Source organism: Myxine glutinosa, chromosome 2 (genome assembly GCF_964187855.1).
Source record: "Myxine glutinosa chromosome 2, kmMyxGlut1.1, whole genome shotgun sequence".
In the NCBI taxonomy this organism is placed as follows: domain Eukaryota; kingdom Metazoa; phylum Chordata; class Myxini; order Myxiniformes; family Myxinidae; genus Myxine; species Myxine glutinosa.
Window position 1 is genome coordinate 191,834,182 of NC_136262.1, and position 18,205 is coordinate 191,852,386.

Consider the following 18,205-nt stretch of genomic DNA (forward strand, 5'->3'; position numbering starts at 1 on the left):
GGATCTCCTTTGTGTCCCGGAGGTGCCCCCTATCTCGCCTACGCACCATCAGGTAGTCAACGGTTGTCGTCGACCCACCAGACGTGTATGTAACAAGCTTATTATCCTCTTTCTGGAACTGAGTATTACAAATCAACAAATCAGCTCCATCAGCAAACTCCAAAATCCTTTCACCTTCTCCATTTCTCACACCATATCCGTAACCCCCATGAACTCCCTCAAAACCGTCCATACTCTTTCCCACATGTCCATTTAGGTCTCCTCCTACCACAACAACTTACTCATCTTTCACGTTTTCCATCAGCTTCTCTATCGCACACCAGAACTTGTCCTTCTCTCCATCGCTCCAACCAACCTGCGGAGCATATCCCGAGATGACGTTCACCAAGAGCTTTCCAATCATCATGTTCACCATCATCAACCTATCACTCACTGTAGGCACACTCACCACACTCTCTACAAACTCCTCATAAAACAGGACACCAACACCAGTCACGCCCTCCGGGCACCCTTGCCAAACAAACTTGTATTTCTGTCCCTGCCTACCCTTCACCATTCTCACACCACTTCCCTTCCATCTCGTCTCTTGCACACAACATATGTCCACTCTTCTTCTGATCAATACTTCCACCACTTCTCCTGATCTCCCTGTCATTGTCCCTACATTCCATGTCCCAAACCTCAGAAACCGATCTGCACTTTGGACTGTACCCTGCCCATATGTAGTTGTTATTGTCATGGTTCTCTGTTTTTGAGGCAATGTTTTTATGGCCGGATGCCCTTCCTGACGCCAACCCTCTTAGTCGGCTCTTACGACATGCAGGGATACGGTGTACCTATTCTAAACCAGGGCACACACCGGGATACACACACCCGGGTACAAACCAGGGTACACACCGGTTGTGGCCTCAACCACACCGAGTACTGCAAATTGATGCACAAAACCAGGCGACCGCAGGACATCAAAACTCATTCCGCCAATCATGGGCGGGCCAAGCCCAACTCATTTATCGAGAGCAAATCACGTGGTACAATCCGAAATGTGTCAAAATTACACACAGAGTTGTAGCGCAGCGTTCAAAGTCCAACCGGCCGCAAAGCGGAATTCAGTCTCAAAGTGACAGTGCCTTGTAAGTATCTGCAGCTTCAAAGAGCAGCACAAGCAACTCAAAAAGTATGCCTCGGACAGACTAAGGCAGTCATCAGAAGTGATTGTTAATGGCTCGTGCCAATCTCCGTCCACGGACAGGTAGAACAATGGATGAGATCAGCAGGACTTTAGTTGACGTATGCCAATTGAAGTAGGGAGAGATCGAAGCAAGAACATTGCGATGGCAGAGAAAGATTCTCCTAGTCTCGACTCGCACGGCAATTTCTGTGAGGAGTTGTGCGTCCAACATGTTCTTGAGCTCTGCAAGAGCTGGCACGCATGCTGAGGGTCCGTACCCACAGGCAGTAGTTGCCGCACAGATTCACAAGATGGCAAACCTCTGGATTTAAACCCTTGTCAGCATCCGTCATGTTGTCTAGCACGATGTATGAAGGTGGAGCAAACTCATGACGCAACTGCAAGTCTGTCCACAGCTCCAAGCCACGGTCAAAGAGCAAAGTCTTCTGTGACATGTGCGTCAAGCCAAGCACGTGCGCCAAGCACTTTCACCCGGCTGTAGAACAGGGAAGAAAAAAAATAAAATGAACGAATGAACTTTTAAAAAATCGTTTATGTAATGGATGCCGTCCCTTGGACCCACAAATTATATGATTTGAATGGGGGAAGAAATATTGGGTTCATTTTATTCACAAGAATTACAAAAGGCACAAATAAGCAGATAATGTCCTTGAAAGCAATGGGTTGGCGCTTCACAATCCTCCACTGTATACCGCTGTGGCAGGGTGCACAGAATTTACCAAATTTAGTGAGTCTCCAAGGTAGGCTCCACAGTTAGAACCATCTAGGCCCGTGGTTCTTAACCTGGGTTCGACCGAATCCCAGGGGTTCAGTGAGCCAATCTCAGGGGTTCGGCGGAGGTCCTAAGATGCTGGGTTCAAATTCCGGTCGATCGCTGAATTAACGTTGAATTAACTCAGCCTGTCATCCTTACGAGGGAGCATTAAAAGAGAGGCTGAGTAGGGTCGAGGATGATGTGGTTGAGCTTGAAAGTGGTTGGATGTCGATGAAAGCTCGTCTGTTGGGAGCCGTTGGTGAGGTATGTGGATGGACAAAAGCACCACCGAGGCACTCGGAAACATGGTGGTGGGATGATGAAGTTGGAAAGAGGATTGACGAGAAGAGGAAGAAGTTCAAGGAGTGGCAGAAGGCGAAGGGTACGGGAGCAGAAACAGCAGAGCATGAAAGTTATAAGGCAGCCAGGAAGGCTGCAAAGAAAGAGGTAGCAAAGGCGCAGGAGGCATGTAGGAAAATGTTCGGAGAACGCTTGGATTTGGAAGAGGGTCAGAAAGCAGTATTCAGGATTGCAAAGCAGATAGCGAAAGAGGTGTGATGTGATGGGGGTGAGTTGCTTGAAGGATGAAGTGGGACAAATCGTTGTCGACCCAGATGGAATTAAAGGAAGATGGAAAAGATATATGGAAATGCTGTTGAATACAGAGAATGAATGGGATGGCAACATAGAGAGTAACCCAGTTTTAGGACCGGCAGAGAAGATAAATGAGAAGGAAGTTGAGGAAGCGACAAAAGCAATGAACAGTGGAAAAGCGGGAAGGCCGACGGGAGTTGTGGGAGATATGTTGAAGGCAGCAGGAAGTTGGGGTGTGAAGAGAATGACAGAGATCTGTAATCTAGTGGTGAAAGAAGGCCACATTCCAGTGGATTTGGAAGTGAGTACCCTCGTCCCCCTATACAAGGGGAAAGTTGACCCTCTGGAGTGTGGCTCGTACCGAGCGATAAAGTTATTGGAGCATGGAATGAAGGTATTGGAAAGGGTGTTGGAGAGGAGGATAAGGAAGAAAGTGAAGATCGACGAAATGCAGTTTGGATTTATGCCAGGAAGAGGAACGACAGACGCGCTTTTCATTGTGAGGCAGTTGCAGGAGAAGTACATGGAGAAGAGGAAGAAGTTGTTTCTTGGGTTTGTTGATCTGGAGAAAGCATTCGATAGGGTTCAACGCAAAGTATTGACATGGGCATTGAGGAAGTTAGGAGTGGAGGAATGGTTGATCAGAGTAGTGATGGCAATGTACAAAAGAGCGTGCACAGCTGTAAGGACGAAGGACTGAAACAGTGGTGAGTTTGAGGTGAAGGTGGGAGTGCATCAGGGGTCGGTACTAAGTCCACTACTATTTGTAGCTGTGATGGAGGTGCTGGCTCAGAACGTAAAGGAGGGTTTACCGTGGGAGTTGTTGTATGCAGATGATCTGGTGTTGATTGCGGAAAGTATGGATGGACTGAAGGAAAAGATGAACACGTGGAAGGAATGTATGGAGACAAAAGGTCTGAAGGTGAATATCGGAAAGACGAAGGTGATGGCAAGTGGTAAAACATGTGGTGAGGTGGAAAGAACTGGGAAGTGGCCCTGTGCTGTGTGAAGGAAGGGTGTCGGAGTGAACTCCATTCAATGTACAATGTGCGCTGAGTGGGTTCATCAAAATTGTAGTGGTCTGAGAGGGTCATTAACTAGTGTGGCAGCTACATTCAAATGTAAGGTGTGCACAGAGGGAGCTGCAGATGGAGGAAATGTTGAGTTGGATCTTGGAAACAGCGTGAAGCTGGAAGGTGTGAAAACATTTTGCTACCTCGGAGACATGCTGAATGGAGAAGGTGGATCAGACTCGGCAACGGTTGCTCGAGTGAGATGTGCATGGAAGACGTTTCGGGAACTGAGTGGCGTGCTGATGATGAGGGGAGTGTCGTTGAAGCTGAAGGGAAAGGTGTATGCTGCATGTGTGAGAAGTGTTATGATTTATGGGTGCGAGACATGGGTAATGAACGTAGAGCAGCAACGAAGGTTGGAAAGGGTGGAAATGCGAATGGTTCGACGAATGTGCGGAGTATCGTTGAGAGAGAGGAAGACAAATGATGAATTGCGAAAGATGATGGGAATAGAGCCTGTGATTGATGCTGTGAAGAGGAACAGGTTGAGATGGTTTGGTCATGTGTTGAGGAAGGATGAAAGTGACTGGTTGAGAAGAGTGATGGAAATGAATGTAGAAGGAAGCAGAGGATTGGGAAGACCGAGAAAGACTTGGCTAAAGATGGTGGAAGAAGAAATGCGGGCAAGGGGGTTAACAAGGAGAGACGCAGAAAATAGGGCAAAATGGAGAAGATTGTCATGGGGACCGCAAGGCTAACCCCCGCTCTAGCAGGGAAAATGGCCTTTAAAATGCATGTTGTTTGTTGTTGTTGTCATCCTTACGAGGTCGTGCAAATTGAGTACCAGCTCACTGGTAATTCCCTGTGTGTCACAAGAGGCGACTAACAGGGTTGGCGGCAGGACCTGCAAATAGCTGTAAAACATTGCTCCAAAAAAAAAAAGGGGGGACTACGGTGCCCAAAAAAGGACAACCCCTGCTCTACTGGGGAAAAATGGCCTCCAGAGGTGGTTCCTCGTGTCTCAGTGCAATCTCTTTATTTCCATGATGACAGACAGCTTAGAGACTTGCAGTGCTTCAAAATAATTTAATAATTACATTATTTGCTACCCAGGTCATACTATTCTCTTCAAGTGAAGTATCAAACAGGTCCAGCTACACCGCTGGTAGACTCAGTGTTGTTTTCTTCGTCTCAGGCATCACTTACCTCTTTAAATATCCACACGTGCACCCATTCACCCAACCACAGCACCGAAATGGTAACTTGCAGCGGTTCATGTACACCAGAGACGTGTGAGGACTGAGAACCAACATGGAGAGAAAAAACAAAACCCAAAACCCCTTTAGAACCCTGTGGAATTATCCTTTATAAGCATGGAGAATGACCCTTTCAAACTTTGGAACTCTCGATGATTCAAACGCAGGCGAGACAGCTCAGATGTGAGTGCAGGAGCTTCGGACACCAAAGGGAAAGAAAAAAGTGTGGTTAAAAAAAAAACTCTGGTGATATTCACCCCCTCTTTACCACGTAACATTTCTTGGCTTAATTGTCAACTGTGCATGAAGATACTTGGTAGTTATGTGCTCTTTCTTTCTTTACCCTGAGAACAGTGCAGTGGTGTTTGCTGTCTGAATGTAGAAAACACAAAGAACTGATGCAGTCTGATTTTCACCTGCCTGACTGCATTTTTATTCTGCTATTGTTTCTTATTTTTGACATTTATTTGTGACAGCTTTACAAAATCTTTATTTTCTGCAGGAATGCTGAGCCTAAAGTGTCAAATGGATCTGCTGATAAGCCGCTAACTGGTGAGTTTTGAGAATTAATCTTTTCACAAAATAAACAATCTCATTTGCAAGTCTAACAAGAGAGACCTGAAAATGTTTTGTTGTTGTTTTCTTTATTTTTCAATTTGCTGATGGTGGCTGCTTGTTCCTCATGACAGTGACACAAACAACTTCCTCTCATCACAGTAATCTTTCCCGTGCATTCTCCAAACTTTTTGTTTTGGTCCTCCAGTCACGCCGTGGTGGTGTTTTTGCAGCTTCACTTGGTCACAGGTGTAACTATAGTGCAGAGGGACCCAATGTGTAATATTTGGCCATGCTGAGCATCACCGCAACCAATACAAAACAATACTGATTGGTAATATTGATGCAAGAGGAGGAAGGGAAGGATTAGAATGGACAGACAAGATGATGGATTAGATGAGGAAGTTAAAGATCGAGCTGCTGGATAAACAGTTAAATTGCGTTCCATAAGAGGCAACCTCTGGATCGTATTGTGTCCTTCGCCAAGAGTAGAGGAGCTATCACTGGCATCTTGGACAAATTCCCAATTCCTGTCATAACCAGCAGAGGGCACTGCATCAGCGGTACATCCGCCTTCTCAGCCAATGATGCTTGCTGCTCCACAGTCTTGTGCTAAATATGAACATGGAAGAAGACTGCTTTGTCTGGTTCTGAAATATAAATCCCTTTAATATCCATCTACAAACGTAAATTTGTCTTTATTATTGTTGTCCAACACTGTTTCAGATGCATTTTAATGTTTTTTCCACCATTATTCCTTTATCCTTTACCTGAAGGGAATTCCCCATTTATATATTGTATTGTGTCCAACAGGGCTGTACATATGTAGTGAATTTACCTCTGAACTGAGCAGTCTGATTTGCTTCTCATCCTGACCATGCACTGTCGAATAAAGAGCTGGTCTTGCTCCTGAGGCCCTGTGTCATACTGTTTTTGGCTTTTTTGGTCCGACGAAGGGTTGATGCCAGAAATGTCAGCTTCCCCTCACATCCAACTGTTGAAAGTATTGCCTGATCAATGTCCTTCCTGGCGATTCCATTCGTTTCATAAAATCTAATGGTGCTTCACAGGTAGTGTTTTTGGTCACAAATGTGTGGTCACTCAGATGGACCTTCTGCTGGGTATTCTGTCTGCTTGCATTAGCTTGGAAACATTAAACATCTCTCTGTGTCTTTCATGAAGAGTTGGCAAGTCAGCGCCGGCACCCTGAGCAAATTACGAATTCCTGCCTTTGTCCACCACAATCATGTCAGGCCTAGCCAACCAGTTCCTGAAAGACTTGGGCCAATTCTGCATGTTCTGGGCCCTTAACCTCTTACTAGGCGATATGGTGTGTGAATACATGGCTGGCAAATAAGATGAACACTAATTGATGAAATTGATGTCTCATTTCCACAATGCACATACAACTGAACATGGTGATATTCTGTCCATTGATCTTTTTCTGTCACAATATCTGTTTTATGTTCATTTTGCCTTTTTCTTTCCAGGATCTTCTCTCTGTCATGATGATGATTTTGAAGAGTACGATGTGGGGCAGGTTGCGGTAAGCAAGACATTCGATAACCTTTTTACAGTAATTGCTCGGTTTGCGTCGTGGATGCGTTCCTGAAAAGTGCGACGATAATCAAAACGACGTAAATCAAAACAATTTTTATGCCTTTGCGTCGTGGACGAAGTCGCCGGAGGCACTATGTTTACAGGTTGTCCGTTCGGCTGTACGTCTGTCAATATGACTGTCTGTCCGTCCATATATATATATAAAACACAGTGTGTGTGTGTGTGTGTGTGTGTGTGTGTGTGTGTGTGTGTGTGTGTGTGTGTGTGTGTGTGTGTGTGTGTGTGATGTTACCGATAGACTCCTAAACGGAGAGGCTCACGTGCTTGATATTTGGCATAGACATGGCCATTGAGCCTGGGACGAACATGGCCTACCTCAAAATATTTGACGATCCATATTTTTTATTCATATTTACGTCAGCGCATTTCAGCGATCAGCCGGCCGGTGCCAGAGCATCGCGCTGATTTGCTCAGAGCGATCACGTGATGTTCCTTGCCGCCATAAACTCACAGTTACGCGTTCGCACGTAATTCAGAGCGAAAAGCGATTGCGTTTTTTCACATTTCAGCGAGGAACACCACATAGGTTTTTTTTTCTTTCATCTTTAGATCTATGTTTTTTTCCAGCGAGGAATATTATACACGGAATCTGAACCAGTGGCAGAGCAGCGCGCTGATTCGCTCAGAGCGATCACGTGATGTTCCTTGCCGCCATAAACTCACAGTTACGCGTTCGCACGTAATTCAGGGCGAAAAGCGATTGCATTTTTTCACATTTCAGCGAGGAACATTGCCATTCACACCACATAGGTTTTTTTTTTCTTTCATCTTTAGATCCATATTTTTTGCCATCACGTAACGCATTATGGCTCACTCTAGCTCGAGTTAGCCAATCACCTGGGAGCATGAGGCCACATTGGCCACACCCACAACACGACGCAGAGTTGCAATCTTCCGTTTGCGTCGTTTCTTACCACGTGTAAACGTGGTATTTTGTCGAGGAGTATTTTGAATTTGGTATTTTGAATTTGTCTACGAGTGAGTGACTGGAAGACTGACTGTGATAAAGGCAATGGCACCGAAGAAAAGAAATTTGTCACGTTCAACCTCCCGAGCAAGGAAAATCGCTGATCGGAGACTCCATGAAACCGATGAAGATACTTTTCACCATCGACAAGCCAATCAAGAACGTGTCTCTAGATTCAGACAGCAAGAGACAGAAGATGAGAGAACGGCACGTCTAAACGCCAATCAACAACGTCTGGCGAGGGCCAGACAGCGAGAGACAGAAGATCAGACAGAGGCACGTCTAAATGCCAATCAACAATGTCTGGCGAGGGCGAGACAGCGAGAGACAGAAGATGAGACAGAGGCATGTCTAAACGCCAATCAACAACGTCTGGCGAGGGCCAGACAGCGAGAGACAGAAGATGAGACAGAGGCACGTCTAAACGCCAATCAACAATGTCTGGCGAGGGCCAGACAGCGAGAGACAGAAGATGAGACAGAGGCACGTCTAAACGCCAATCAACAACGTCTTGCCAGGGCCAGACAGCGAGAGACAGAAGATGAGACAGAGGCACGTCTAAATGCCAATCAACAAAGTCTGGCGAGGGCCAGACAGTGAGAGACAGAAGATGAGACAGAGGCACGTCTAAATGCCAATCAACAACGTCTGGCGAGGGCCAGACAGCAAGAGACAGAAGATGAGACAGACGCACGTCTAAACGCCAATCAACAACGTCTGGCGAGGGCCAGACAGCGAGAGACAGAAGATGAGACTGAGGCACGTCTAAACGCCAATCAACAACGTCTGGCGAGGGCCAGACAGCGAGAGACAGAAGATGAGACAGAGGCACGTCTAAACGCCAATCAACAACGTCTGGCGAGGGCCAGACAGCGAGAGACAGAAGATTAGACAGAGGCATGTCTAAATGCCAATCAACAATGTCTGGTGAGGGCCAGACAGCGAGAGACAGAAGATGAGACAGAGGCACGTCTAAACGCCAATCAACAATGTCTGGCGAGGGCCAGACAGCGAGAGACAGAAGATGAGACAGAGGCACGTCTAAACGCCAATCAACAACGTCTGGCGAGGGCCAGACAGCGAGAGGCAGAAGATGAGACAGAGGCATGTCTAAACGCCAATCAACAACGTCTGGCGAGGGCCAGACAGCGAGAGACAGAAGATGAGACAGAGGCACGTCTAAACGCCAATCAACAGTGTAGCGAGGGCCAGACAGCAGGAGACAGAAGAACAGCGCCAAAAACGACTCAACAACTGGAAACCATCAGGCAGAGGGCAGCCGGCCATTGCATGGGAGAAGGCTGCATTCAGTTACAATCCGAACACTGACTACTACTCAAACGTTGATATTGGCTCCATGTCGTTCACCTGTCAGTTTTGCCATGCCTTGAAATGGAAGGGAGAAACACCAGGAATGTGTTGCAGGGGAGGCAATGTCCTTTTGCCTTCTCTCCAATCTCCACCGGAACCTTTGAAAGAACTACTTCAATCAACTACGACTCAATCCAGACACTTCCTGAAGGAAATCCGTAATTACAACTCTTCGTTCCAAATGACTTCGTTTGGAGCAGATCGCGTCGTCACTGAGCAAGGATTCATGCCTACATTAAAGGTGCAAGGCCAGGTATGCCACCTCATTGGCTCTATCCACCCTCAACCAGGTGAGCAACCGAAATTTTTACAAATCTATTTTATGGGTGACCACCGAGAAGAAGCTGCCCGACGAGGACAGAACTTCCCCAACCTACGCTCTGAACTAATCCTCGCCTTACAAGATATGCTCCACTCAAATAATGCGCTGGTCAACAGCTTCAAGTCGACATTGGAGAGAATGCATTCACCTGATTACAAAGTCATAATTCGAGCTGACAAACGTCCTCACGGAGAGCATGAACGTCGGTTTAACGAGCCAGTCAACAATGACGTTGCAGTTCTCATTGTAGGAGAGCAGTACAACAATCGTGACATCGTCCTGCATCTTCGCGACAACAGCACGACGCGGATTTCGGAGACTCACCGATTCTATGACGCCCTCCAGTACCCTCTGATCTTCTGGAAAGGACAAGATGGCTTTCATTTTGAAGTTGAACAAGCTGGCGGCCAGGGAAAGAAATTATCTGCGAATGACTTCTATGCCTTCCACATCATGGTCAGAAAGAATTCCACGAATCATATCCTGCAGTGCCGTGATCTGTTCCACCAGTTCATCATCGACATGTATGCCAAAATCGAAAGTGAGAGACTCCTCTTTATCCGGCTCCACCAACTTCAACTGAGGGCAGAATCGTACGCACACCTCAGGGATGCTGTCAACAATGACGGAGATGTTCAGAACATGGGACAACTGGTCATCTTGCCATCCACGTTCACCGGAGGTCCCCGATACATGCACGAGCGGACCCAGGATGCGATGGCATACGTACGCAATTACGGTCGCCCCGACCTTTTCCTTACCTTCACCTGTAATCCGAAGTGGGAAGAAATTAAGCGAGAGTTGATGATCAACCAGCAGCCAACACATCGCCATGACATTGTCGCAAGGGTATTCCACCAGAAACAGAAGGAACTCATGCAGACGATTAAGAAGGGCAAAGTTTTCGGGACTGTCCGATGCTTCATGTACACCATTGAATGGCAGAAACGAGGCTTGTCCCATGCCCACATTCTGGTGTGGCTAGAAGAAAAGATCCACGCTTCCAATGTAGACTCTTTTATCAGTGCTGAACTTCCAAACCCTGATGAGGATCCAGAGCTGTTCAACATCGTCAAAACGCAGATGGTGCATGGCCCTTGCGGCCGGCTGAATCCATCGTCTCCGTGTATGAAGGACGGTAAATGCACCAAGCGATATCCTAGGGCATTTCTCAAGGAAACGCAGACTGGTCTGGATGGATACCCACTTTACCGGAGGAGAAAGCCTGAAAGCGGTGGATCTGAAACATCTATTTCAATTTCCGAGACCAGAAGCATAGACGTTGACAACCGATGGATTGTACCATACTGTCCACTTCTCTCTAAAATGTTCAAGGCTCATCTCAATGTTGAGTTCTGCAACTCAGTGAAATCAATCAAATACGTGTGCAAATACGTCAACAAAGGTTCGGACATGGCGATGTTCGGCCTTCAGAGGAACAAAAACGACGACATCGAGTCATATCAGCTGGGGCGTTACGTCAGTAGTAACGAAGCTATCTGGAGAGTTCTCAACTTCCCTATCCGCGAACGCTACCCAACCGTTGTACACCTTTCCGTACATCTTGAGAATGGCCAGAGAGTGTATTTCACAGAAGGCAACGCAAGGCAAAAAGCAGCAGAACCACCAAGTTCAACTACACTTACCGCATTCTTCCAATTGTGTCAACAAGACGAATTCGCCAAAACACTCATCTACAATGAAGTCCCACAATACTACACCTGGGTGGTTGGCAGTAAGACGTGGAAAAGACGTACACAAGGAGCACGAGTTGTGGGACATCCCGACATTCACCGTTCAGATGCAATTGGACGAGTCTACACTGTACATCCAAACAATTTCGAATGCTTCTTCCTGCGCCTTCTACTCCATCTTGTCAAAGGACCCATCTCTTTCCAAGAACTGAGAATGTTCAACAGCCAGGTTTGCGACACCTTCCGCCAAGCCTGCCACCTGCATGGCCTTCTGAAGGATGACAGCCACTGGGATGCCACTTTTTTTTTTTTTTTTTTTTTTTTTTTTTTTGTATACAATATCGAGGCTCGTGAAAGAGCGAACATTAATCACACAGAAAGACAAACCGACACATAAAACATATAACATAGGGAGCGGTAGACAAGATGGGGAGAGAGGGGGAAGGACACAAACATGACATTTGAGAGCAGGGACCGAGAGACATGGAGACATCGAGAGATCTGAGAGAGGGCGAGGGCTTTGGGGGGGGGGGCGTGGGAAGGGGGCAGTGGGAGAGGTATAAAACATATGGACACTGCCAGGACTTCCAGGAAAGAAGTTGGAATTTCAAACAAGGTGGATCTGGGGTGAATTAGTGGGGGTAGAAAAGATCAAGGTTTTGGATGGGGGAAGATAAGAGATGGTGGTGAACAGCTGTTTTAAAGACCTGGAGGGAGGAGTGGGATTGAAGGGAGTGAGGGAGTTTGTTCCAGAGGCGGGAGAAAAGAGGAATGAAAGAGTGAAGGTGAGCGGAGAGCCGAGATTTCGGCAGTTTAACCATCAGAGGGTTGCTGGCAGATCTTGTGCGACCTGTAGGAATATTTGGGGGACAGAGCACAGAGAGAGCTGGGGGTGCAAGGCCGGAGAGGAGTCGGTAGAAGACAGAAAGACCACCTACCTGCCTGCGGTGAGTGAGTGAAAGGCCCTCAGAGATAGCTTCATCGCGGGAGATTCCAATAATTCTGAAAGCTTTGGTTTCAACAGCGTGAAGCCGAGCTAGGTGTGAGGCAGGAGCACCGGCCCATAGGGGAGAACAGTATTCCATTGAGCTGCGGATGAAAGCCTTGTATGTGGTGAGGAGCTCAGGTGTGCCGAGGAAGGACTTCGCACGACGGAGGATGCCCAGTCGGCGACTGGCTTTGGAGGCCAGCTTGGAAATGTGGTTTTCCCAAGAAAGATCATGGCAGATAGTGAGACCCAAAATCTTGAGCGACAGAACTTCTTGGAGAGGATTGTTGAGAAAGTAGATGGGAGGGTTGTCCAGTCGATCTTTTCGGAGAGACATAGTAAGAGTGTGAGATTTGTCAGGATTGAAAGACATGTTCCACTTGTTTGACCAGTCTGTGATTTTGTCCAGGTCTTCAGAGAGTGAGGAGGCAGCAGACTGCCGATCTGAGGGAAGAGGAATGGAGCGGCAGAGAGTGGAGTCATCAGCAAAGAGATAGAGAGGATTTTCGAGAGAGTCAGAGAGATCATTGATGAAGACCAGAAAAAGCACGGGGCCCAGAACACTGCCTTGGGGAACTCCAGCCTGAACAGGAAGAGGAGATGAGAGAAACCCATTCAGGGCCACACGTTGACGACGACTAGAGAGGAAGTCCGCCAGCCATGCGTGGAGATTTCCATGGATACCAAAGGAGGAGAGTTTGGTGAGCAGAGCGGGGTGCCAGACCGTGTCGAAGGCACGTGATATGTCGAGGGAGACAGCTCTAATTTCCTGTTTGGCATTGAGGACCTCCATCCATTGTTGAGACAGCAGAAGCAGCATGTCCAGAGTAGAGTGACCTGGTCTGAAACCAAATTGATGATCAGAGATCAAGCCATTGGAGAAGAGGAAAGATTTCATATCAGAAGCAATGATGGATTCCATGACTTTGCTGATAATTGGGAGAAGGCTGATTGGTCTGTAGTTGCTAGGATCTGTTTTTGCACCTTTTTTGTGCAAAGCGGTGATGTTGGCTGATTTCCAAGCAGATGGCAGTTGACCTTGAGCAAAAGAGAGGGTGAAGAGAACAGAGAGAGGGTGAGATAGAGCAGCAGAGCAGGATTTTAGGACCCGTGGGCTGATGCCGTCGGGTCCAGTTGCAGAATCAGAGTCGAGGGTTGACAGAAACTTTTCCACCTTGTCAGGAGGAAAGGACACGGAGTCCAGGAGCAGCAGGGTACGACTGGGTATGGTGGGTACAGAGAGGGATGGGTTTGGGACACAAGATTTAGAGGCAAACACAGAGTTGAGGCATTCAGCTTTTTCACGTGCGGAGTCAGCTGTGTAGCCGTTTGAGGTAAGGGAGGGGATGGAGGGGGAACAAACACCAGAAACGGATTTGACCAGACGCCACCAGGATTTGGAAGAGGGAGACAGATAAGAGAGTTCGGTCTTGAGAACGGAGAGATATTGTTTCCTGGCTCTCCTGAGGGTGGACACACACTTGTTTCGGGCTTTGTGAAAGGAAATGAGATTTCCTTCCGTTGGATTTGCTTTCCAGGAGACGAAGGCAAGTTGTTTCTGGGCAACAGCCTCACCACAAGATTCCGTGTACCATGGACGGGAGGAAGGGTATGACAACTGAAGACGAGATGGGATAAATCTGTGCATGAGAGAGAGCAATTTACTTTGGAAGAATTCCCAGGATGAGTTGATGTCAGAGGTGGTAGAGATGGGAGACCAGTCCAGATGATTGATGGCTGCTTGAAGACCGTGCCAGTTGGCCTGAGTGAAATGCCAGACTCGTCGACGCTGAGCAGGCTCCCTGAGGATGGTCAGAGAGATGTCCACTTTAACAAGGACATGATCAGATGATCCGATCGGAGCAGAAGAAGAGCAGCAGACATTTTCAGGGAAGTTAGTCATAACCAAGTCCAGAAGAGAAGATGTTCCGTTGACGGAGATCCGGGTCGGGAAATTGACAGATTGTGTCAGTCCCAGTGAGTCGCAGAAGTCCTTTGCTGAGGAGCCATGGCTGGTGAGAGAGGTACCCACACCCAGCCAACTGGCATGATGACAGTTGAAATCACCACATATGAGGAAGAGAGAGTTGGGATGAGTAGATAGAAGTTGGTCCATATCATCAGACAGCGAGATGTAGATGGAGTCATCACTGTTTGGTGGACGGTACAACACACATATGAACAAGAGGTGGGAGCGAAGGGGAAGCCGTAGCCAGAGGTATTCCTGGGGGTGAGGTGGAGAGAGTGCAGTGCAGGGCGAGTGAGGAAGAGAGTTTTTGATAAAGATAGCAACCCCGCCTCCAGGACGAGGCTCAGGTCTATCATACCGGAGGAGGGAGTAGCCCGGGAGAGATACTATGGAATCAGAGACATCATAAAGGAGGAAAGTTTCTGTTAAGCAGATCACGTCTGGTTTGACAGAAGCAACCTGTATGGAGAGATCAGTTAAGTTTGAACGAAGGCCCCGGGTGTTTGAGGTCCATACCGTTAATGAAGAGGAAGGGGGAGCATCAGATACAGAACAGGGGGGAGGAGGGGTAGGGTAAGATGTGGAAGAGGTGGAAGAGGTAGGGAGAGCTGTTGAAGGTGTGTCAGAGATTTCAGAATAGCTCGGAGAAAGGGAAGGATGGGGCGGACAAAAGGTTTGATGGTGATTTGGTGAGCCACAATGAGGTGTTATTTGAGGAGGGGGAAGAGCGAGGCAGAAGGTTGGGGGAGATGGAGGTGAGAGTTTGAAGGGGGAAGAAGCGGGGAGGACGCTTTGAGGAGGGGGAGTGAGCGGGGGGAAATTGAGAAGCAATGAGGGTGGGGAGATTTGAAGGGGAGGGGTGAGGGGGGAGTTTGGGAGGGAAGGGACAAGGGGAGGGATTTGAAAGGGATGGGATATGGGGGAGATTTGGAGGGGAGGGGTGAGGCAGGAGTCTAGGAGGGGAGGGGCGAGGGGGCGTCTTGGCGGGGAGGGGTGAGGGAGTAGTTTAGGAGGGAGGGGGCAAGGGGGGAGATTTGAAAGGGATGGGTGATGGGGAAGATTTGGAGGGGAGGGGTGATGGGGAAGATTTGGAGGGGAGGGGTTATGGGGAAGATTTGGAGGGGAGGGGTGAGATTGGATTTTTGAAAGTGTACGATTTATGGGAAACGAACATTTATTGCAAAATGAGTTTCTTGTGACCTTCGAGTTAAAAATACGTTTAAGGACGCTGGATGGAGGATGGAGTGCAGGAGAGTTTAGGGAATGTAGAACAAAGGCACTATAGGAGATGGATATTTTTTTTGGGATGAATTGATTTGGTGAGCAAGTCGAAAGCAGCCTTTTAAAGAAGAAGAAGAAAAAGGTGTTATAAAATATGACGGAATACATAACTTGAGGGGAAAGTGTAAACATTGAAGGTTAATGAGTGAAAACTATCTGGGGAAATGGGGGAGAAACACGTGGTCGAAGAACGAACGAACGAATAAGAATGAATAAACGAATGAGAACAGAGAAGGAAATGTTTTTTTTTTTTTGTTTTTTTTTTTTTTTTTGAGTTGAGATTTACACAAGGAAGTAGGCTATGGGTGAAAAGCCTGGGAATACAGAGAACGAAAGTTATTGGATCACAAACGACGGACCACTGAGAGAAAAACAAAGCCTCAAGGTTGTACAGTGCACACTGTACAAGGCCTTGCTCGCGACACGGCAAACAGACGATCAATTTATGAAAGATAAACACCGAGAAACAACCAAAGTTGCACACAATAACTTCACACACCGAAAGATAAATACAGTTTCGACAAAATACAATTGTGAACAGACTTAACTTCGAAAAACGTGGAGACCGTGTGGAGCTTCGAAAATCCCTGCCGCCGTCTCCAAGATCTCGCGAGATCAAAAAAAAAAAAAAAAAAAAAAAAAAAGAGCTCTCGAAGAAGCAGCAGTCTCACGCTCTCCAGCCCTGTTGAGAAATCTCTTTGCCATCATGCTACAAACTTGCGGTCTCTCCAATCCGGTACAACTGTGGAATAACCATCGTGACGATCTCAGCGAGGACATTCTCCACAGGGCAAGACAGGTTCATGCTGAAGCAGACTACTCCGATGCGATCTACAATGAAGCCTTAGTACTCATAGAAGACAAACTGCTTTCTCTTGGAGGACATTCGCTGGAGGTCATTGGCCTTCCTGTAACACAGCGACAACAACAGAATCACCTGGCTCGGGAAGTACTCCGAGAGACTTCATACAACGCACAAGAGTTGGAAAACTACATCAATGAAAACGAGCCAAGACTGACAGTGGAGCAAGAACAGATCGACATGCAAGTGCTGGCGAGCATACACTCTTCTGAAGGTGGATTGTTCTTTCTGGACGCTACTGGAGGCACTGGAAAAACCTTCCTTATGAACCTCCTCCTGTCAAAAATCAGGCAGAAAAGGATGATTGCTCTGGCTGTTGCCTCTTCCGGAATTGCTGCCACTCTTCTCCCCGGGGGCCGGACCGCCCACTCAACCTTCAAGCTCCCCCTCAACCTCACTAACACGGAGCAGCCAATGTGCAACATCTCCAAGTCGTCGGCTGTCGCAGAGGTATTTCGGCAATGCCAACTCATTGTCTGGGACGAGTGCACAATGTCTCACAGAGTTGCACTGGAGGCAGTTGACCGCACACTGCAAGATATTCGAAACGATCAGACTGTTATGGGAGGCATTACTCTTCTGATGGCAGGGGATTTCCGACAGACCCTGCCCGTCATACCACGCGGGACCAAGGCAAATGAACTTCGTTCCTGTATAAAGGCATCTCCTCTATGGTCAAAAGTGACGAAGTTGAAACTCAGCACAAACATGCGTGTCACCCTTCATGGAGATGCAGCCGCAGGCGCCTTTTCAGCGAAGCTGTTACAGATCGGAAATGGAGATTTGGAGACGTGCCCTGAAGATGGACTGGACATCGTACCATGCGGCAACAATGTCACCACGGCTGACGAACTCAAGGCGAACGTCTTCCCCAACATCCCTGCCAACTACCGAAATCACTCCTGGCTCTGTGAAAGGGCAATTCTAGCCCCAAAGAACGATGCAGTGGACAAAATCAATTTGGATCTTCTGCAGACTATTCCTGGGGATCTAAGAACTTACCGATCTGTCGACTCAATCCAAAACGACCACGAGACTGTCCATTACCCGGTAGAGTTCCTCAATTCGCTACAGCCTCCGGGTGTGCCTCCCCACATACTCCTTCTAAAGGAAGGTGCTCCAATCATGCTCCTGAGAAATATCGATCCTCCAAAACTGTGCAACGGCACACGACTGGCTATCAAAAAGTTTATGCCTCACATAATTGAGGCCAACATACTTACGGGAAACTATAGCGGGGAACAGGTCTTCATTCCGAGGATACCAATCATACCATCTGATCTGCCATTCGAGTTCAAAAGGCTCCAATTCCCCGTACGGCTCAGCTTTGCCATGACCATCAACAAGGCGCAAGTACAATCTCTCAAGGTGGTCGGACTGAACCTTGATTCCCCGTGCTTCTCCCATGGCCAACTATACGTAGGATGTAGTCGGGTAGGACAAGAGAACAATCTATACATCCTATCCGAACAGGGAAAGACAAAGAACATTGTCGACAAGGAAGCACTGCGTAATTAACTACGTGTCTGGTGTGTTGTGATGATTGTGAGAATATCGATTCTGATTCTGATTCTGATCTGATTTTTACGTGTATTTATGTGTATTTTATGTGATTTTATGTATTTATGTGTATAAAAAAAACAAAAAAGGCACGAAGGAAAATAATTAATTACTCCGACACATTTAGCTGCGGTGATTGAAAAATCACCGGACAATTGTTGCTGTTTTGATGCTTTTTACTGCTGTTTTGATGCTTTTACATTGCTGTTT

General features: G+C 47.4%; 1 protein-coding gene across 1 annotated transcript; it reads left to right on the forward strand.

Moving 5' to 3' along the window:
- The first annotated feature begins 4,930 nt into the window (after positions 1 to 4,930).
- Positions 4,931 to 17,953, forward strand: LOC144890834 (uncharacterized). Its single transcript, XM_078772687.1, has 5 exons — positions 4,931 to 4,989; positions 5,309 to 5,358; positions 6,852 to 6,907; positions 10,131 to 11,596; positions 16,363 to 17,953. The coding sequence occupies exons 1-5, from the start codon at positions 4,931 to 4,933 to the stop codon at positions 17,951 to 17,953; spliced, it is 3,222 nt and encodes a 1,073-aa protein (XP_078628813.1).
- The last annotated feature ends 252 nt before the right edge of the window (positions 17,954 to 18,205 follow it).